This window comes from Tribolium castaneum, chromosome 2 (genome assembly GCF_031307605.1).
Source record: "Tribolium castaneum strain GA2 chromosome 2, icTriCast1.1, whole genome shotgun sequence".
In the NCBI taxonomy this organism is placed as follows: Eukaryota; Metazoa; Arthropoda; class Insecta; order Coleoptera; family Tenebrionidae; genus Tribolium; species Tribolium castaneum.
The window spans coordinates 17,014,493-17,036,088 of NC_087395.1; the positions used below are offsets into that span (position 1 = coordinate 17,014,493).

A 21,596-nucleotide genomic window follows, 5' to 3' on the forward strand; every position below is an offset into this window, starting at 1 on the left:
AAATGAGCTTGAAGTTGAAGCAAGTCCTAAATTCTTCTTCATCCTTAGTTTAAAAATCAAATTGACACTTTTTTCTATTCGTTCAGAATAGGTAGTCACCTTTATTTAACTGCTTATATTTTTAATTAAATTTTATTTTTTATTTTATTTTATTCTTCAACACTGTTAAAATTTACGGTTTTTCTCCTGTGTAAGAAAGTTTTGACAACTGTTTGACATTTGGCAGATTATTTTTAACAAATTTAAGGCAATTTTAAGCCTTGTTGAGTCTAATTCGATGAATAAAATGTTATATTGACCTCATCTTTGTGTAAATTGGATCATTTATTTCACCTCGTGGATCTCGTTATAACTCAACGTTTAAAAATTCGCTCGGTAATAAAGCGTTCAATTTACACTCAAACTCGGTAAATAAATAACTATTACAACGTAATCTGTGCTATTATTTTATTTTATATATTTTTTTAATTATTTAATTGTCTTCTTTCTTACATGTTTTTTGCATTTTCGTTACTTTCTAGTAGAAAATTAGAAATTGCAGTGTTAAGTAAGCACTTTTTATCTCCACACTTACATCAAAAATTGTATATATATATTCGTATGACAGAAAAAAAGGACAATAATACATTGTATATAGAAGAAATTGCAAAGCTTTTATGGTAGATAACCAAGTTTTAGCTTCTGAAAAAAAAACTGTTATCGATACGGAATTAGATCATATAGGATTTTTTTTGCTAACATTTAATGACAATTCTTGTAAATAAATCAAACACTGGACCAGACATCCTTTACTAAAATTCCTACGAATGAATTGACTGTGGTGCCAACGTTAAAACTGTTTAACTGTTTTACTGTTTAAAAAACATACCTTACATAATATTTACCGCATGTTACTATTTTTAAAATAAAAAAAATAATTAAAGAACATACAAAAATAATAAACTATTAGTTTGTTAAATTTGTATTTATTAACATTCATTTAGTTCAAAATGTGCAACAAGGAAAATAATAATGTCCTACCAAATACCAAAGGATTTGACAACAAAAATGTTTTTTAAATACATTAATTACTATTACCGTTCAAAATTGTATTATTTAACTCTTCAGCTTGATTAAGTGTGATAATCAACCACAATAAGCGTTTTCATACAATTTAAAAAACTATTAAAACCTACTCTAATTATAAATTCGCATGATCACATGGTACTTAATAGTAAAATTAAAGAAAAATTAAATTACAGCACAATACAAATTGTAATATTACATACGGTATTGTTCTGCTTAAAAAAAATTCTTTACATTCAAATAACGTATAGCAAGGAAGATAAACAAGCTTTGATAGAAAGTAGCGAATAAGTTTATTATTATTCATTACTCACATAAACAAACTGCAAATAAACTCCAAATGATTATTTTTTGCCACACATATTTGTAAGAGTATTATAAATAATTTCAGGTTACCATTTACCATTAACTTAGATGATATTGTTTATTTATTTAAAATTAACTCGATTAATGGAGGGAGGAAATTGTTGTTGATTATTTAGTGCAAGTATGTAAATAAGCTTGATATTTTTAGCGACGTTTCGATTTTAATTAAATCATCATTTAGTCGAAACGTCGCTAAAAATATAAAGCTTATTTACATCCCTGCCCTAAATAACCAACAACAATTTCCTCCGTCAAATTTTTCAAAAAATTCCATTGTTTTTTAATGATTTCAATGTAATCCTTAAAAATAATTACCACACACATCGTGAGAGAATATTAAAAATCTGCTGATACCTTTTTGTTATCTATAATTAAATATTTGAAATATTTCACAAAGCATTTATTGATTGTTGCGCGAAAAACTTCCAACTGAAAACGAGGAGAGAGGCGAATATTAATTAGTATTTCATTAAGCGAAAAACTTGCCAAAGAAAAGTGTGAAAATGTTTTCAGAACTTCTCAGTCCAAATATTTGACGTGTCAAGAAATTATACTCATCATCCAGCTTCACAAATATTTGCTCTTCTGCTCAAAATCATAAGAAAACCAATCAATTTTAAAGACTGGCCAAGTACAATGTGTTCAGAAATGGTTGTTCATCAAGTCACCTATGAAATTTGACCGTAATTGTGCCTCGTAATTTAAATTTTGATTGCTGTCATAATAATGCAAATAGGCTTCGAATCCAAAAATGAAAAAACACACAACCACTCAACTCTCAACTTGATGAACAACCATTTTTGAACACATTGTATAATGGTTTCGGGCAAAAGCAATGATCACACACACAAACATTTTTTAGAAATTGCATTAGATTTTTCGAATTTTTTCACTACCTGTAAACTCGACTCAAGAACAGTGGAATTTGAGTAAAAATATTTCCCACATTGTTGTTACGGAACGTCTGAAAGTTTCTTGCATCAAAGGAAACTTCCCTCTAAAAACAACGAAAGTCGGGGTTTGTTTTATAATTTCCCGTTGGTTTCTGGTTTTGTATTAACGTCGTAAAACAACATTGATTTGTTTGCGTTCATTAATGGAAAGTGATTGGCGGAGACGTGTTCTGGTCTGTGACCCGAGTCACATAAGCGCAGTCCTTCCGAAAAACCGATTCAGCACTTACGTGCTGTGCAACTTCTCCAACTGCAAAGTACCGACTTAATTCCCTTTACATTTAGTGAAAAGTTAAATAACCGTCCAGAGCCGCACATCTCCCAAGGTTCTCACCTCTAAGTACGTTGTTGGATTAAGTTGCAATTAAAACCACCACAATGTGGATGGAAGTTTACCGCTTGTCGTCTCGGTAAGCCCCCATTCATATCAGTTAGTCGCGACACTTTCCCAATAAAACGGACCCATAAGTTTGTTAGTAATCGGCGCTTTCCGTAAGCACCCAACAATGAACAAAACCCGGTTACACTCAAACTTATTATTGAAATAATATCGAATAAATGGCGGTGGTCTGAACTATGTTGCGAACTTCCACGCTGGAATCCTAGAAAACTGACGTATTAGGGGGAAAATTATATCCCACAGCTAACGTGTCGGCGAAATTGGAATGCCATCCCTGGAACTGACTAACTTTAGTCGTGTTTCCGGGCTCAGACGCCCATGAGACATATTCCGTGCTAACGGATTTCATTATATCGCATCTAAGTAAATTTTCAGCGAGATTCTTACGCTTCTTAGGCACTAAGCTTGAAAGTTAACGAAAATTAACGTCTTCAAAGCTCGATTTTTCAATTTTTAATTGCCAGGAACTACAGACTGCATCACAATTGTTGTCAAAAAACTGGCTAAGCATCTTTGAACGATTTTGGTATATGGTGTCGCGGACATTAAAAAAATGTAATTTTCTACAAATTTCTTTTTTCTTGTACCTTTAACCGTGTTCGCAGCGTTTTGAAAAATAGTTTTTTTCCTATGTTTCTTATGAAAATTCAGTCGTCATTTTTGCTCAAACTGTTAAGAGTGTAAAGTTCAATTTTTCTGCATTTTTTTCCACTTAATTGGTTGGAATTAACTTAATTTAAAACGATTTGTCGCCGAAACGGTATAACGCCCGAAGCGCCCTCAATTTTGCTCTGCCGTACTATTTTCTTGGGTTCAGAAAATCCTGGGTTTCCTTTCCTAACTTATAGTCCTCCGTAGCTAAAACTTAAAATAGTCCAATACCATAATTACTAAAATTCCATAAAACATGTCCCCCTTCTTTTTGGCAACAATAATGCAAGTGTTTTTTATACAGTGGGTTCAGTCTAAACCTCACATTAGAAATATTGAAAGTTCTAATAAAGATATTTATCTGAAAATTAATATTTAGTCACAATCTGTTAAGTTCTGCTCAATGAAAATATTTTCAAGATGGTGGTACTTTCGGTTTTACCGGAAGCCGCTATTAACTTTCTTATTTTAAATAAAAAGCTATGTTTTTCACTGCGTTTGTGGATAAGTTGAGTTATTTTAAAAGAATTTTCATCAGCTTTCCCTATACCTAAGTTTAACCGTTTCTGAGATATTTAAGATTTTTTGAAAATTTTTGGATTTGCACCTGTCACTTAAAAAATCGGTAACTCGCTTAGTTTAAGAGATTTCGAAATCAAATTTGGAGAATTAAAAAAGAAGGCCTATATCAGTTCTTCAGTGTTTTCAAAAGTAAAAATAAAGTTAATAAACCAAAAAAATTTAAGGTTAAGTTTGGACAATTTCAAGTACCCATAACTTAATTTTTTCAAATGCAATGTCCCAATTTTTACATTACTAAATGGAGGAGAATTTTATTCTGCATCGATCTGTAATAGTATTCCCTATCTGTAATAATTTTCAAGTTTTGTTTTTTTATTATTGTAGGAAATTTATTACTAAGCACACCTATTTTTGCATAGTTTGTCATAAAAATATTTCTGATTAAACTTAAACGATAAACTCTGTTCAAAATTGTGTTATCCATTCCCTAAAAACAAAAAAAATTCATTGAATATTGGTTTAAAAAACTTTAATTTCTTAAATTTTTTCATTTGTCTCCATGGCAAAGTATGAGAAAAGACCTATGGTAAATGAATTTCTCAACCCCAACAAAAAGTTATTGTAACTTGAAAACTATTAAACATAGGTAAAGGGAATGTTAATACAGATCGATGCGGAATTAAATTCTCTACCATTTAGTGAAACAAAACTTTTGGAATTTCATTAAAAAAAAGAAGTTATAGGTGCTTAAAGTTCTGCAAACTTGACTGAAAATTTGGAGTTTTTTTTAGAAATTCATAAACACCAGAGAGAAGATCTAGGCTTCCTTTTTCAAATGAGCTGAAAAATATTTCCAAATTTTTTAAAATAGCATTTTTTGAACTGGAAGGTGCAAAACCAAAAAAATTAAAAACCCTAAATATTTCGTAAACGGCAACATTTAGGTATAGGAAAAGCTTATGAAAACTACCTTAAAATAACTCTAGTAATTTAAAAACGCATTAAAATATATAGCTTTCTATTTAAAATAAGGAAGTTGATAACGACTTCCGGTATAACTGGAAGTACTGCCATCTTGAAAATATTTCCATTGTGCAGGACCTAAAAGATTATGGTTGTACACAAATTTTCAGATGACTATCACTATTTGAACATCAAATATTTCTAATGAGGCGGAACAGCCTGTATAAGCATGTGTCAAAAATGGTGGAGGCGCCGGGCTAGTAAATTGTAGGCAGTAAACTAATGCAAAATTTTAATTATTAGAACGCACAATACTTCTAGTGTGGGATTTAGACAAAACAGCCTGTATGTCATTATATTTATTCCCATGTTAATTTGCTCCTATTGGCATTTTAGCCAGTCTACGGAGAGGAAAGTTTCAAATTCAACAATTAACTACTTGACTCCCCTCAACATTTCGCATCTCTGTAATTCAATAAACGAACTAATACTGCACTTGTAAGAATGAATCAAGCACAATTTCCATTTTCTCGAGTTCAATCCAATGTTCACAGCTAATTACAACTGTCTCGGAACATCCTTTCAACCAGAAATTAACCTAATTACTTTAACTCCTTTGATGCTAAATAGTTTATGTTGCAGAGGATTGATTTATCTCATTAGAAACGTTTCCGCAATAATTCCATTTCTGCCACACCATTACACAAAAAATCCCCTGTTGTTATTTTTAACTTAATAAAACTTCTTCCATTCTTCGAGAATAAATACACTTTTTCCACTTTAATCATAATAAAAAAGTTAATATTCGTTTCGGGTCCATATAACAAAATTATTGTTTATATTTCCGTTTTATGAGATTTTTTCCGTCTTTTTACGGTATTTCCTCGGTAGTAACTTGGACTTATCCAACCTGACCTACACGAGCAGGAACTAATTACTGTTTTATCATTTACTTTTATTATTGTCCTGGAAGTGCTTTTGTGAGCAACATGTTGCGAATGTAATAAAATATTCTTGTAAATACGTCCCCAGTGCCGAAATAAAGCTTAATAATATGTGTGGAGTTCATTACGAGCTTGTGAAGCAAGTCGAAAGTGTAATTAAAGTGCGCGTCATTATAATAATGTAAAACGCGTAATTAGCACTTTGAAATAAAACTCGAAGCTCGTTCATAAGTTCATTTTTATTGAGCAGTAATAAAGCGATCAGTAATAAATTCGATTTGGTCAGTAAAATATAACAAATGATCAGTATTTAATTAATTTTTGGACAGAAAAAATAATAAATGATCAGTATTTAATTTATTTTTGCACAGTAAAAAATTTAAAGAATAATTAAACCACGTACAGTATATTATTAAAATTTACCCAGTAAAAAAATCGAATATGCACAGTACCTAGTTTCAGTTTGCACAGTTTAAATAAAAATGCTCAGTAGCTAGCTTGCAGGCTTATTTTTACTGTTTCATTTATTATTTTTACTGTTCATTTACTATTTTACTGTTCATTTATTATTTTTACTGTGCATTTATTATTTTACTGTGCAATTATTATTTTTTTGTGCACTCATTATTTTTACCATGCATTTACTATTTTACTGTTCATTTATTATTTTACTGTGCATTTATTATTTTTGCTGTTCATTTATTATTTTTACTGTGCATTTATTATTTTTACTGTGCACCTATTATTTTTACTGTGCATTTACTATTTTAGTGTTCATTAATTATTTTTATTGTGCATTTATTATTTTACTGTTTATTTATTATTTTTACTGTGCAATTATTATTTTTACTGTGCATTTATTATTTTTATTGTGCATTTACTATTTTACTGTTCATTTATTAATTTTACTATGCATTTATTATTTTACTGTGCATTTATTATTTTTACTGTGCCTTTACTATTTTACTGTTCATTTATTATTTTACTGTGCAATTATTATTTTTACTGTGCATTTATTATTTTTACTGTGCATTTACTATTTTACTGTTCATTAATTATTTTTATTGTGCATTTATTATTTTACTGTTTATTTATTATTTTACTGGGCACTTATTATTTTTGCTGTTCATTTATTATTTTTACTGTGCAATTATCATTTTTACTGTGCATTTATTGTTTTTACTGTGCATTTACTATTTTACTGTGCATTTATTATTTTACTGTTCATTTGTTATTTTTACTGTGCATTTATTATTTTACTGTGCATTTACTATTTTACTGTTCATTTATTATTTTACTGTGCAATTATTATTTTTACTGTGCATTGACTTTTTTTACTATGCATTTATTACTTTACTGGGCATTTATTATTTCTACTGTGCATTTATTATTTTACTGGGCATTTATTATTTTACTGTGCATTTATAATTTTTACTGTGCATTTATAATTTTTACTGTTCATTTATTATTTTTACTGTGCATTTACTATTTTACGGTTCATTAATTATTTTACTGTGCAATTATTATTTTTACTGTGCATTGACTATTTTTACTATGCATTTATTACTTTACTGGGCATTTATTATTTCTACTGTGCATTTATTATTTTACTGGGCATTTATTATTTTACTGTGCATTTATAATTTTTACTGTGCATTTATTATTTTTACTGTTCATTTATTATTTTTACTGTGCATTTACTATTTTACTGTTCATTTAATATTTTACTGTGCATTTAATTAGTAACCATTTTTATTGAGTGTAAATACTTGATCCTGGCAATACCCAACTATGTTAAATTATAAACGGATAAGAGACGGCGCGCGAACATCAAAAGCTATGGAGCGAAACAACACAATTAAAGGCAAATCGTAACAAGGATTCATGTTTCATCACTTAATTTGAGGCCAAATCGATTGCTTCCTAGCACCGGAGACAGTAACGTAATTCACGCAAAAATAAATGACAGTGGGGAAAACATGATTAATTCCTCCAACGTTCATTAAATCTAGAGCTGAGAAATGACATAGCCCCAAGACAAGTTCCCCAATTTTTCCCCACAAATCAATCGAAACTGCCTAAACGATATTTTTGTTCCTGGCAAAAAGTTCAATTCCCACGACTAAACACGGCAAACATTCCCGATAAAACTTTCTCCCATCTTATAATTAAAGGTCTCCGGCAATAATCCCCAGATGTAAATAAACAAGTTCGGGCCTATAATTAGAGCAATTAATCCCCTTGTTCAAACAGAGCGAAATTTACGGATTATGAAGAGATAACGCCAAGTTTTTCCTTCTTGGCGAGGTATCGGTGCGAGAGGAGAGATTATCCGCGAGCGAGGCGGAAAATTCGGACAAATCCACTGTTGTTATTAAATTAATTAAGTCGATTTTTGTTTTAATCAACACAAAGGCGATCAGTGCGCAACTTTTCTAGCAAAATTCATGTTGCAAATTGATGGATGGTGCTTCAGCGGGATTATGAAAAATGTGGGCTAGAAGTATCAGTTCGAATTAAAGCATTGATTTTCGATCAATATTGATAAAGGGATGCGGGCCCTTTGTGGTATTTATACAGTTGTCAGATGCACTGCCGGCAAAATATTTGCACGAGGGCTTCCTGCTTTAAGCTACAAAAACATTTTTTTTTAATTTCTAGTGTGATTTTTTCTATAAATAGCCGATAAATAAAATATTTTTTCATGTGAGTCGCTCATCACGACTCGATTGGAATTCCTTGTAAATTAATTACCTCGTTTACCATTTTCCATTTGAAATGAAGCAAGTTTTACATAATTTGATTATAAATAATCCCGTCGGGCGATGTGAAAAAAGGCCGCAACTAAACGAACTATTTTTAGCCAGCTAATGACGAATAAATTATATTTTCCTCCAGATTCAAAGGAAAATATTTTTCAAAGTTTCGAGTATCACTTCAAATCCTATTTATACTTTTACTGCTGAATGCTGTGAGAAGTTAATGAAACGAAATGACGTTAAGATTAATTTGCTCACATTTCCTATTTATATTTCTTTTTGCAGGTACGTGAAGCGCCCACGCTAGGCGGCATTGATGAAATATCAATCAACTTTTTACGACATCGTGAGTTTGCAAATTTTTTAGCTGAATTGAGACTACGGAGGACTATAACTTAGGAGAAGACAAAAACGCCCGATTTTCGGTACCCAAAGAAATAGTATCGTGGAGTATACATGAGGGCGCTTGCAGCGCTATACCGTCTCGGTGCCAAAGCGTTGTTAATTAATTTAAATCCAACCAAGTGACTAATTGCTTGGAAAAAAATGTAGAAATGTTGAGCTTTTCATTCTTAAGAGAATGAGGAAAAATAACGACTAAGATTTTCATAAGAAACATAACAAATAAATTATTTAAGATTTAAAATTTGCGCTTCGTCCCGTACTTTTCAAGACGCCGCAAATATGGTTAAAGATACAAGAAAGATGTTAGGAAGAAATTAGTAGAGAGTTGAATTTCCTTTAAAAAAGTCCGCGAGACCATATTTCTATCGTCAACGGTTTAGGCCCTACCGACGGTTTCGTTTCATTTTACCGGTGGTCAAGTAACATAACGTCAATTTATACCTAAACTGTGAAAGATAGATATATGATGTCGCGGATTTTTTTGTAGAAAATTTAATACTCTACGACTTTGTTCCTTATACTTTTCTTGTATCATCAACCGTATTTCCAGCATTTTGATAAACATGCGACACTGAGCAAAAATTATCGTTTAAAATTATGAATTTGCGTTCCACCTTATATTTATTTTAATTTCATGTTTACATAGCTTTTTTCAACTTATTTATGTGGAAATATATTCACAATCAAATCGAAAAACGCAAAATAAATACAATTTTTCACTCATTTGGACAATTTTTCGAATTATTTTTGTAAAGTTTTGCTAGTAAAGCACAAAGACATTATTTATTTATTTATTTCAGTTTTTATTTAAAAATGTCTTAAGTGCCCAGGTAGTGCACAAAACGTCCAAAAAAAAAACAAAAATTTACTTTTTTATTGTAAAATTAGTAAAATATCTGACAAACCTAAAAGCAGCGTTAGTATATATAATATATATAATAAGTAGGTTTAGAATTTACGGTAAACGAGTCAAAAAGTCACTAAATTTTGCAATCTTTAGGACGTTTTAACACATTTTTTAATTCAAAAGTTTACCAAAATTTTATCAAAAGTATAATGAAAATTTTGAAAATATATATATATGATATATATATATATATATATGCTCAAAAAATGAGCACAAACGTCAAACTCAACCCAATTGGGTGATTTTTAGATTAGTGTTTTTTTTGCTAAATTGCATTGAGTAAATTTATCTCAAAAATATGCGAAGGTGCACAAAGAAATAGCGTTTCAACGTTATATTTTTACGAACGCTGCAAATATGGTTGAAGATACAAAAAAAGTGTAAGGAACAACGTTGTAGAGAATTAAATTTTCTGTAAAAAAGCCCGCGACACCGAATTTCTATCTTGAACGGTTTAGGTATAAATTAACTTTGCAATACAAGACATCCGTTGCTTTGGACGACTTTGGGGCCTAAATGGTTGAAGATAGAGATATGATCTCGCCGACATTTTTGTAGGAAATTTAATTCTCTACAACTTTCTTCCTAACATTTTTGTTGCATCTGTAACCGTATTCGTAGCGTTTTGAAAAATATGAAGCAAAGTGCAAATTGGTAAAAGTTTGAAATTTTTTTAATTATAGTTTACGATAAAATTTTTGTATTGTGTTTTTTGTATTGTGTTTATGTCGTACTATTACTACTTGATCTCTTAACTTCCTATCTTGTTAATCGTGAACACTTTGTTAGATACAGGAATTGTTTATCTTCTAGCTTCGTACCAACTTCCGGAGTGCCGCAAGGCTCAAATTTAGGTCCTTTACTTTTTCTATTATTTATAAACGATATTACTGCAGCAGTAACAGCAGTAACAGTCTTCTATTTGCTGATGACCTTAAACTTTATAATATCATAAAAACCGATAATGATTGTCAAGTCTTGCAGAATAACATCAACAATCTCCTCCAGTGGTGCGAAGCTAATAGGCTAAACCTAAATATATCCAAATGCTTTATTATGTCTTACACAAATAGGAAAATTCCGATCATGTATAGTTATAATGTTAGTGGTCACATTTTACAAAGAACAGACACATTTAAAGATCTAGGAGTTACCTTTGATAACAAGCTTTTATTTGTGAATCAAATTACAAATATTGTTAATAGCGCGTATAAAACTTTAGGATTTATTTATCGCAAATGTAGAGAGTTTACTAATTTAAGAGCCTTAAAAGTCTTATTTTTTGCCCTTGTACGCTCCAAGTTAGAATATTGTGCAATTATTTGGTCACCTATATATGCCACACACATAAATAGTATTAAATCAGTCCAAAGAAAATTTTTGAAGCTGCTATGGTATATTTCTTTTAAAAATTACCCCGATAGGGGATGTGACCAACTAGTGCTTTTAAGGACATTTAATATCAATTCTCTAGAAATTAGGAGAATTATCTCAAGTATTGCATTTTTACATAAATTACTAAACAACAAGATTGACTGTATTGCTCTTGTTAATAAGATAATTTTTCTGCTTCCTAGAATTAACTCACGGCATCCCATGACTTTTTACAGTTGCAGTTGTAATACGAATGTTCTATTAAAATCACCTTTATATGTAATGTGTAGTAATTTTAACAAAATTAGCAGTAGTTGTGATATTCATTTTCATTCATTTAATTACATTAAAAATCATATAATTAGTTACTTTAGTGGCTAGGTAAAATTTAATTTTAGTTCTTGTTTCTTAATTTATTATTATAGTATTATTATTAGTTTGTTTTAGTTTATTTAAATTATTAGTTTTTGCATGCAACATGATCATTAAGTTTAAGTTTATTTTCTGTAATTGGGTGTTTCACCTGTTGAAAATAAATATTATTATTATTATTATTATTATTATTATTATTAAAAAAATTTATTGCTCATCTGTCTCTAATTTTTTGTTTGCTATGTATTAACCGGTATATAATTTTTTTCAAAATCAAAGCATACATTAACATTAACGAAATTAAGGACAGAAACGTTTTATTTGTAAGTCGTTTCATATCCTAACCCTTAGATATCCGTAACTGAAACGTAAGATAGAGAGGAGCGTTAAAATATGTACTTACATGTTAACTTTAACTGGGGATTTACTTGATTTAAATGAAAACCAATTGTAATAAAATATTTATTCAAGAAGTCAAATTTGGGAAAAATTTACAAAATGTAACAAAGTTAGTTGCAATGAAACAAATCCAATCAACAGACTCGTTAGTCCAAATAACGTGTCAAACAAGTCAAACAATTATAAATAAATTAAATAGAGTTCTGATACTGGCTGGTCACAATACATCAAAAAGCACCGTCTTCTCACACGAATAAGTCACTCGGCCGTCTTGGTCCACACACAATCGAATTGAAAACACCTAACTGTGTACACGTATTATCACGTGGTATTGTTTGGGTTATCACTGGGCTCTTTGTCGAGGGCCGTATCTCCACCGCCGCCCTCCTCCCACCTGTTATTGAACATTTCTTTGGCTTTCTTCTCCCAGTCTCCTTTGTGCTTTTGGATGTCTTTCGTGTTGGTCGCGACGACGTCGTCGGGTCTGCCGTAGTTCGGAGGATTAGCGTATGGGTCGTAGCCTAATACTGACAACATGGGCGCAATCTCGGCCATGTCTTTGACCACGTCGTCGGGGATGCTGCCCACCCACTTTGTTAAAGCTTCTAGATTGACCGGCTTTATCACCTGGTCGGAGGAACGCTCCACCCTGCGCAAACAGGAGAGACACCCGTTTTAGTACAGCAGTTGAAGAAATACAGGACAGAGGGAGTGTTCCTGGAGAGACATTCAATAATAAGGGGCAGAAAGGCGACATCAATCGCCCGGAATGGGAAATTAATGGAGGGTCGCCTGACGGATATTATGAATTTGTGAACTCAAGCAAAAAATTTGAACAATACGGTAGAAGGTAAATAAGGGACGATAATGGTCACTACAGCGCGGTGAATGCTGTCGTAAACTTGCAAGACAATGAGAAGAAATTTAGGTGTGACGGAAAGAATGGGATATTAAAATTTATGAGGAAGCGGTGAACCCACGTAAATAATAAATTAGCTTATTAATTATTAATCGCGCAAAAATTTGAATCAGTTTCTAGGAGTATTAGTGGGCAAATATTTCGTTTATGTTTTTTTTGAGTTGAATAAATACGCGGTGTTTATTAACTGTTTCTAAAATTCTCTAAATTTCTAGAATAATAGAACGTGTAAATAAACTTAAGTAACTTAAGACAGAATTTAGAAAGAAATAAAACTATAATAAAAACTTTTGCTATATTTTATTTACACCACTAAAATGCCGTATGTTTTAAAGATACGATTAAAGCAAAAAAAAATGAATTAAACATCACAGTTAAAGTACTGGAGAGAAAAAAATGCTCGTTTCCAATTTGTTACTTAACGTTTTCATGTACCGAAGTCTTTAAGTAAAGAAGGTACTATAGGTACAGGGTGATTCAAAAGTGTCGGACCAACTCTCTTATGGTGATAAGGGACGTTCAGTGAAACCTAAAATGAAGTCGGATTTTTTCAAAAGCAACTTAATTTTTAATATTTGTTTTTTTATTTGTTTTCTTTAGCAACAGTTTTAATTGTTGCTGTTTTGTTTTCAATAATGTAACATTTAATTGTTTTTTTTACAGATATCTGTTTAATATTGTTCGATTTGTCGTTTCCGCTAACTAAATACAAAAAAAATAATCAAATTAAAAGGCAAAATCGTAAAGTAAAACTCCAACTTTGAAGAGCTACAAGTACATAAGGTGTTTCATAAGGTTACATAAGCCTGCGCCATTAAAATGCCACCAGCAATACATATTCCCATACATACTCGATTAGAAATTTTGAAAAATTAGAGGGTCTTCTTTAGCTTGTTCACCCCATCAAAAAAACGGTTTTAGTTAGTTTGTGATTGAGGTAAATATCATATTCAAGTCGTTTCTTGATAGAACACGTGATAATTGTTGGGGTGAAAAACAGCAATTTATGATTATTTATAAAACAGTCATTGGTCTGACACTTATTGTCATAATTTTTCAAAGATTAAATAATTAAATGTGTACTTTTTGTTTCTAGTTTTGTGTATTTGGGTGCCTACATTAGAGTCAGGTCTCCTAAAATTACGTAAAACACCCGAGTGAAAAATCGCTCAAATATTTTGTCCTTTATCACACACCAAGAGTTAATCCGAGATTTTGGAATCACCCTGTGTACTACATTCTACCAAATCATTTTAACGAAACAATTACAAAAATTGGTTTTTACATCATTTTATGACAACTCGACGAGTAATATGTAAAGTATGAACATTACAAAACCAATAAACAAAAAAATATTTTGATAAAAAACTCCAGTCACAGAAAAGAAATTAAATTTTAATTCAGAATTAAACTAATTCGAGATTAAGTTACCATTTAAAATGCTCTGACAAATGGTAACAGATGTCAATTTGATTACAACTAAAATGTTCTGTAAACCGGTCCTTAGTAATATGTAAATTAAATAATTAAGATGGATTGAGCTTTTTTATTAGAAAAATAATAAAGCGCGTTTTACAAAACACTACAGATACGTTCGATACTTTTAAATTTACTTTTGCAAGTACGTATATTTAAAACTGGAGCTAAATAATGTTGTATCTTGACTTGAGAAATGAGCGAAAACTAGTTAATAAATATTTTATTTATTTTAATTTTATAATATTTTAATGAAATCCATATAAAAATTTCATTTTTTTGGGAACATTTTAAGCCTCCTTTTTAATATCTGAATCCTAGTTTATAAACACTTTTAAAACACGCTTCCCACAGCAACGTGTTTGAAACTTAAATGTTCCAACAAAAAAAATTGAATAACACTCGCATACACTCGTTGCATAACGACAGCCCCTGAACATTAAGCTTCTCTTTTTGCACTCGTATTATTATTAACAACTATTTCAAGTTTGATGAAAATAAATAGATGTACAGTCAATTTTTTTAGTTATGTTTTATGATTTAAATAAAGATCGAAAATAATATTAGTCTCGTATATTTATAAATTCGTTATGTTTCCTCCTAGTTTCTGAAATTCTAAGTCACTTGTATTATGTATACGTACAATTCGTGTTTTAACTCCATTACTATCACGTTTTACATCGAAGTTTGTCATTGAGCTTTGAGAGCTTTTTGGTTGAAGTCCAAAACCACTTACGTTACTACAAGTTTGGAACGGGTTACGACAACTTGTTCGTTTTCAAACTATTTAATGACAATTACAAGTAACTAAATAATCAAAATTCTAAATTAAAATCAAGAAAAAATTCTGATTTGATATTTTTAAGAGGATATCCGGTCCATTAGAATGTAATCAAAAATCAAACTGATAATCTTAGTCCAATGTGCGAATATTTCAGCTAATGTACAATATACGGAGTACTCGGCGCAGCAAAAACGAATGGAACATGAAAAGTATTTTCTTGTGAGAATTTTTGTTGTCATTCGTTTATTCTACAATATTTTTCACAAAATTAAATATTAATTATGTAATTAATTCAAGTTGATTTTAGAACATAACTTATTTTCCCGAGCTATGAACTTTTATAAATTTAGAACGAATTTGAAGATTGACAATTCAAACAGCAATTTGTATTTTTTGATTTAAAATTGATTATAAAGTTTTCTCTTACACGTTAATGCCAATTATAAAATAAAATTATAAAATATAAAATATTTATTAATATAATAACAAAAAGCTTTTCCGTGTTATCAATTATCACACCATCGTATGTCGGGGAAATAATTTGCGTCAAATTTGACGCGTTAACGCTGTTAGCCGTTCCGGAATGAAAATAATCCACATTTCGGAATGACCGGCACGTTAAAACGATCCACCCACCCCAGTGTTTTATGCGCTCATTAAAAAATTAAAGTGTCAACGCGGTGTCATCAACACCGTAAAATCCGTTACATATTTTAAATCAAAATAATCTCTGTTCGCAAAATACGATCACGAGTCGAAACAGCAGCAGCAAACCGCGAACAAAACGCTTTTCCATTTATGCATGGGATGTTTATGTTGGTTCACTTGCATATATTCGGTCCGATAAATTGTTAAAGCACATTTGTAACAATGCACTGCACTATACCGAAATGTTTTATGTTTGTTGGTCTAAAAGCTGACGGTGGAATCGCTTTTCTAACCTGTGCGCATTTGTCGCTCGAAATGCACCTCTCAGACGGAATTAAACAAGAAATAAGAAGAATCTCGTAAATTTGTGTCACACACACGTACAGGAAGTGACACGGACATGCTTGAATCAGTGGTTTATAGCTTTTGAACTACTAAAAGCCGAACCTAAAGAGTCGCAAGTTTACGGCACTTTTAAACGGCGACTGTAAAACGGGAACGCCACCGAAAATTACAAGCCCAATTTTTATGAGTGAACAAAATTTACTGACACTTATGAATGCCCAAACTTTGCGTGGAAGTGTCACTGAAATTGATACAATAACGTAAAAGTTGGGGCCTGGGACAGAACAATAAATGATTGATTATTGACACCAACGGCAAACTTTTCTCCCGTAATAAATGACTCGCTTTAGAAAATTTATAACACGTTAAATTTGATTAGATAAAAATCGGACTAAACTGAACTAGAGTTCCTTTAGTCGAAGAGTTGGGACACTGAACGTCAAACCGAGCCAATTTTGTATTAATATTTTTATCCATTTTTATTAAAATTTTTGTCAAATGCATAAAATGACAATTTTACGTCAAATTTAACCAGGAACGTAGGAAACGTAGGAATTTTGGGATTACTATTTAAAAAAAGAGAAAATGGAATACCTACAAATATTAGTGTTCACATTTCTGAAATTTTTCGATATTTATTTTAATATTAAATGCATAACTTAAAACATACTTCAATGCTAAAAATGCTTTTCTTTCAGTCACAATTTTTAGTTAAATATCTCGTCCCAAAAATTGGTCATCAAGAACCCTTCATATTTCCCGTGGTCTTTTTAAATTTCCCAAAAAATGATATTGAAGATCTTTTCGTGTGAAAAACGTAACAAAATCGTGAATTCCAATATCTTTATAATTTGAAACAGAATCTAAAGTTCACGTAGATGCTAAAGGCGGCCAAACAGCGACATTTTTCCTAAAAATGAGACCCAATTTTGGGTTCAAGTACCTACGTATTTTTTAAATGCATAAACAAATTTCCAAAATCTCATAGTTTTTGTACATAACATTATTTAGACAATCCACTTTTCCAAATGCTTGTTAATAATAAACGTAAAACTTGTCAGGAAAGGTTTAATTTCTCTCACCTTCATTGATGATTACCATTTCTTAAAGTTAAGGAAAACATGTTTATAATGAAGAGTTTAGTAAAATTCTTGTATTTACAAAGAAATATCTTTTAAAATTTGGAGTTCATATCAAGAAAAATAGTGAACTGACGACGACTGCCAGTCTAAACCATTTCTAAACGCAGTTAGTCGACAAAAAATGAAAACATTTTTTGACAAATTCATTTGACTTTTCGCCAAATTTGAAGTGTAACACCACTGATTTCTATCCCAATTTGTTTTTTACACATTCCAACGGACGTATATGAAACAAAATTTCGAAAATTGACATTCAGTGTCCCAACGCTCCCAATATAGGAACTTAAGTTTGCACAAAAGAAAGACGGAAAACAGTGAAAATTATAAATAAAAATTTTGAAAAATGTTAATACGAAAGTTGTTGTATTTTATAAGTTTTATTCCGTGTTAAAATTAACACACGTATTTCTGATATACCCTGTATATTTCTACCATTTTTTTATTAAAATTTTTGTTAGTAACTTATGTCAGAGGTTTATGTCGAAAATAATTTCAAAGTTATAATTTTTGTCAAATGCATAAAATGATATAATTTTACGTCAAATAGAATCAGGGACGTAGGAAACGTAGGAATTTTGGGATTACTATTTAAAAAAAAATAATTGAATACCTACAAATATTAATGTTCACATTTCTGAAATTTCTCGATATTTATTTTAATATTATATACATAACTTAAAACATACTTCAATGCTAAAAATGCTGTTCTTTCAATCACAATTTTTAGTTAAACATCTCGTCCCAAAAATTGGTCCTCAAGAAACCTTCATATTTCCCGTGGTCTTTTTAAATTTCCCAAAAAATGATATTGAAGATCTTTTCGTGTGAAAAACGTAACAAAATAGTGAATTTCAATAACTTTATAATATGAAACAGAATCTAAAGTTCACGTAGATGCCAAAAGTGGCCAAGCAGCGACAGGTTCAACTTTCCTAAAAATTAGACCCAATTTTGGGTTCAAGTACCTACGTATTTTGTAAATGCATAGACAAATTTACAAAATCTGATAGATTTTGTACATAATATTATTTAGACAATCCACTTTTCCAAATGCTTGTTAATAATAAACGTAAAACTTGGCAGGAAATGTTCAATTTCTCTCTCTTTCATCGATGATTACAATTTTTTAAGTTAAAGAAAAAATCTTTATGATGAAGAGTTTAGACGTAAAATTCTTGTACTTGCAAACAAATCTTTTTTAAAATTTGGAGTTCATATCAAGAAAAACAGTGAATTGACGACGACTGCCAGTCTAAACCATTTCTAAACGCAGTTAGTCGACGAAAAATGGAAACATTTTTTGACAAATTTATTTGACTTTTCGTCAAATTTTAAGTGTAATACCACTGATTTCTATTCCAATTTGTTTTTTTACACATTCCAACGGACGTATATGAAACAAAATTTCGAAAATTGACATTCAGTGTCTCAACGCTCCCAATATAGGAACTTAAGTTTGCACAAAAGAAAGACGGAAAACAGTGAAAATTATAAATAAAAATTTTGAAAAATGTTAATAATAATAACTTATGTCAGAGGCTTATGTCGAAAATAATTTTGTCAAATGCATAAAATGACACAATTTTACCTGAAATTTAACCAGGGACGTAGAAAACGTAGGAATTTTGAGATAACTATTTAAAAAAATAATAATTGAATACCTACAAATATTAATGTTCACATTTTTGAAATTTTTCGATATTTATTTTAATATTAAATACATAATTTAAAACATACTTCAATGCTAAAAATGCTTTTCTTTCAGTCACAATTTTTAGTTAAACATCTCGTCCCAAAAATTGGTCCTCAAGAAACCTTCATATTTCCCGTCGTCTTTAAAATTTCCCAAAAAATGATATTGAAGGTCTTCTCGTGTGAAAAATGTAACAAAATTGTGAATTCCAATAACTTTATAATTTGAAACAGAATCTAAAGTTCACGTAGAAGCTAAAGGTGGCCAAGCGGCGACAGGTTCAACTTTCCTAAAAATTAGACCCAATTTTGGGTTCAAGTACCTACGTATTTTGTAAATGCATAGACAAATTCCCAAAATGTCATAGATTTTGTACATAACATTATTTAGACAATCCATTTTTCCAAATGCTTGTTAATAATAAATGTAAAACTTGGCAGGAAAGGTTCAATTTCTATCTCTTTCATCGATTACCATTTCTTAAAGTTAAGGAAAAAATGTTTATGATGAAGAGTTTAGACGTAAAATTCTTATACTCACAAGGAAATCTCTTTTAAAATTTGGAGTTCATATCAAGAAAAACAGTGAATTGACGACGACTGCCAATCTTAACCATTTCTAAACGCAGTTAGTCGACGAAAAATGGAAACATTTTTTGACCAATTTATTTGACTCTTCGCCAAATTTGAAGTGTAACACCACTGATTTCTATCCCAATTTGTTTTTTTTACACATTTAAACAAACGTACATTAAACAAAATTTCGAAAATTGGCAGTCAGTGTCCCAACTCCCCCAATACAGGAACTCAAAACTGAACTACTCACTTGCTCAAGCTGACACCATTATTGATGAACTCGTGGTGGTGCAGCACGGACTCGTTCCACGGAATGTCCAAGAACTTGAGCACTTTCTCCATCCACTTCCTGGGATGCAGCACCAACTGTTCGTAGGGCACCTTCAGACACCTATTCGGCCCCAGTTCTTTGCACTGATTGTTCATCGCTTCGACGGCACTGTTCCACTTTTTCAGGCATTGCCGGTAACTGGTCAAATCGAAGCCAGTGATGGTGACTTTCCGCGTGATGATCGAGTGCGCCGTGGCACGTCCGTCTCGCACCATAAAAATAAACTTGGCGTTGGGGAAGAGGTCCACGACGTAAGTGCCCATTTTGATTGTGAGCGGGTCTTTGTTGCAGAGACGTGGAGCCGGCTCTCCGTGTTTTACTATTATTTCGAGCGTGAAAGCGGCGATGGCCGAATCGAGGACCGATTTTGTTATTCCGGCCTCTTCAAGGCGCAGAGATTCCTTCTCGGACTTGAGCCAGTGGAAGCGCAGCTGCAGGAGGCGCGGAATCACGCGGGTTTCTTGGCCACATCTGAAAGAAAAAATCGAAACTGATTTATCGGAGCGCAAGTTTCCAGCTAGAATGAGCTAGTTGTTGAATTTCAATCAATTTTTTGTTTATGTTTTTGTGGTGTTGTTTTTGATTAAAAGCTCCCATGGGAAGGGACGCTTGCCCTACTTTTTCCGATACAGCAAAAATTGGGTGATAAAAAATACATACTTTACCCACTTAATAAAACACTGTCGTGTTAATACCGGTCGTGAGCAGCGTGTCAGTTAGGGTCGAGGAGACATTTTCAATCAATAATAAAACGGTAAGTCAACTCTCCACTTGATGTAGGTGCAAAAATGTTAAATAACACATGGTGTCTCCTGTCCCTAAACTTTGTAGAAACACACCCAAATTAAATTTCAAACAATTCAAATAACTAAAGAAGATATCGCCGAAAAATATAGACAACAAAGCATCTATGTATGAGTGGCTAGAAAAGAACGAATCCTTTAGAATCCCTCATACTTACGCTACAATTTATGACAGAGATTTCAGTTTTTGCTTTCCAAAAAAGTATGAAATTAAAGTTACTTCTGTAAAGTTCCAAGTAATTTATTACAAAAATAAAATATTGCCTCAAATATAGCGAATTTTTTAATACGAGGGTAAAATAATGCAAACGATAATTACAAATTTATTTGTTATTACAAAAATGCTTTGTTAAATAATCAACATGTATTTGTATACGTTTGGTATTTTTTAATTAATATACAAGGTTCCAACACAAAATTCAAAACTAGCAACAATAAATTTTTCTCGATGCAAGTGAAATATTTTTGTAGTCGAATACAAAACTCACATGACAAACTCTTGTTTACCAAAAGTAAGTGTAACTACCACAAAATTATACTGACCTCAGGCATATTAATATTATTTTTTGTTGGTAACATTTTAAGCCGTCTTTTTAATATCTGAATCCTAGATTATAAACATGTTTCCGATAGCAACGTGTTTTCACTATTTTAAAACACGCTTCTCATAGCAACGTGTATTAAATTAATGTCATAGGTTGGGTCGTGGAATTGACGGATATTATTAAAAAAAATATTTGAGTGACGACGTTTCGACAGTGGCCTTCAAGTACATAATTAATAATGTTTTCACTATTTTA

At 31.1% G+C, this 21,596-nt stretch overlaps 1 protein-coding gene across 2 annotated transcripts in view; it reads right to left on the minus strand.

Moving 5' to 3' along the window:
* Positions 1 to 12,129: 12,129 nt before the first annotated feature.
* Positions 12,130 to 21,596, minus strand: part of Tpst (Tyrosylprotein sulfotransferase) — a 98,449-nt gene continuing 88,982 nt past the window's right edge. For both annotated transcript variants that reach the window (XM_008199577.3, XM_962911.5), the window contains 2 exons: positions 19,913 to 20,464; positions 12,130 to 12,729 (listed from right to left, as the gene is read on the minus strand). In XM_008199577.3, coding sequence (XP_008197799.1) covers positions 12,402 to 12,729; positions 19,913 to 20,464 — 880 coding nt within the window. In that variant the 3' untranslated portion in view covers positions 12,130 to 12,401. The remainder of the gene's footprint in view (positions 12,730 to 19,912; positions 20,465 to 21,596) is intronic.